The 1,814-nt window shown below is 37.0% G+C and overlaps 1 protein-coding gene across 1 annotated transcript; it reads right to left on the bottom strand.

The window, feature by feature from the left end:
* Positions 1-471: 471 nt before the first annotated feature.
* On the bottom strand, positions 472-1,185 carry LOC136264756 (fibrinogen C domain-containing protein 1-B-like). The gene has a single exon (XM_066059527.1). The coding sequence runs from the start codon at positions 1,183-1,185 to the stop codon at positions 472-474; it is 714 nt and encodes a 237-aa protein (XP_065915599.1).
* Positions 1,186-1,814: the final 629 nt, after the last annotated feature.

Below are 1,814 nucleotides of genomic sequence, written 5' to 3'. Positions count from 1 at the left end.
CTCTGCATGTGCTGATTTTCTCCTACTGTATATATAAACTTTCTAACTATTTACTTCCTAACTATAAACTTCCTTTAGTGTATGGTTTAGCATCTAACTGGGTTAGTTCCATGGATGCGTGCATTTTTCTAGTTTTTTACCTTGTCAGATGTGGTCCATGTGGACCATAGAGCACACTGTGTTGATCAACAGCTACACCTTTTATATATAGTCAACCTCAGTGACTGTGATCATGAATAGCGGAAGTAACATTACCCTTTGTTTTTGTCCATATGTACGTAAACAACTGAGAGTTACAAAACATTCTTAGCTAAAAGGAATACAGCACATGAAGCAAACATAAGGTTGCTAATTATTACACTACTATATATAAACAAATACATACACAGTAAAATTATGTGAAGTCTCTACAAAACTGCAATATTGATCAATGGAGTTACTAAATTATTTACATGCGGCTGTAAGTGACTATTACATGATGCAGTCTATGGGTCTGATTTTTAGTTCCACAAACTGAAATTGATGTACCTCTCCATTAAGCCATACAGTGTATCTGTCAGTATATTGATTATTAGGGGCAAAATGAGTGCAGGATCTGTACCACCATCCACCAGAATTATTACCGTCATGGCCTGATACGGCACAATTATGTTGTCTACTCATATCACCATCTCTATCCCTTGTTGTGAACTTCATCCTGTTCAGTGAGTGTGAACCAGTAATTGGATCTGTTGTAATTCCAGTAAAACCTGATATTGTTAATGGATACTGTTCAGTGGCTGGCCCCACTTTAAAGTTACTGTATGACAGATAGCCTTCTGTACCATTAGTATACTTATAGTCAATTCTTAGTTCCCATTGTCCTTTGCTGGTGATAGAATGTATTCCACGTAGTCCAAACCAAAACTCTCCAGTGAGGGCACCAAATCCATCTTCATAGTTTTTCCAGTCTTTATTAAAGTCTACACTTCCATCTTTTCTTCTCTGAATAACTAACCATCCTCCTCCTCCTGAGATAGTATCACAGTATACTCTAGTGTTGGAACACTTCACTCCACCAAAGTTATCAATAGTGTAAACTCCTGAGCTCTTAGTGTTGAAGTAAGTATTACGGTAACCAAGACAACAGCAGCTTTCAATGGGTCCACCATTTGCTGTTTGACACTCTCCATCAACCAACACCATTCCTATAGCATTGACTACTAGTATTGAAATAGTGATAGTATTAAACATTGTAGACTTGTTGCAACACTAATCACTGATCAACTGTTTACTGTTGAATGCAGGTCAGGACAACCTTTTATGTACAGTTGCACACCTCCTTATTAGGGAATTGTTATGTTAAAGTCTTATATGGATATCAGCTATCAGATGGCCACATGAAAATCATTATAACCTTATATGGCTAAGGACTATTGTCACTGGTGTTAATTAGTTTGTGTACTCAATGAATCGTGATCAATTTACAAGTATTTGCTCATATACAAATATGGAATATGGCATGGTAGTAAATTAATGATGGTGAAGGGGTGTATCCATTCACTGGACTGGACTACTGGACTGGAATACTGGACTAGTATATTTTTGTTTTTTGCACATTCTGTGGTTAAAATTTATTGAGTCTCACAAGTCAAGGGTCCTGAGGGAACCTACAGCCCACTACTAAATGCTGAATATGGGCAGTAGAGTATGCGATAACTGTCTTTTAATATTTTCACTGTGATTTATTATGTCCTACAACACTTATTCCCTACCCTGGTGTACAGTAATGCTGTAGGGAATGTATATCAGCAATCAACATGCCAGTTGACAAT

Source organism: Dysidea avara, chromosome 8 (assembly GCF_963678975.1).
Source record: "Dysidea avara chromosome 8, odDysAvar1.4, whole genome shotgun sequence".
Classification (NCBI taxonomy): Eukaryota; Metazoa; Porifera; class Demospongiae; order Dictyoceratida; family Dysideidae; genus Dysidea; species Dysidea avara.
This window is presented reverse-complemented; position numbering and strand designations above follow the sequence as displayed.

What these genes read in the sequence shown, in the direction of transcription:
- LOC136264756 (XM_066059527.1), bottom strand. Translation starts at nt 1,185, where the DNA reads ATGGTGTTGGTTGATGGAGAGTGTCAAACAGCAAATGGTGGACCCATT.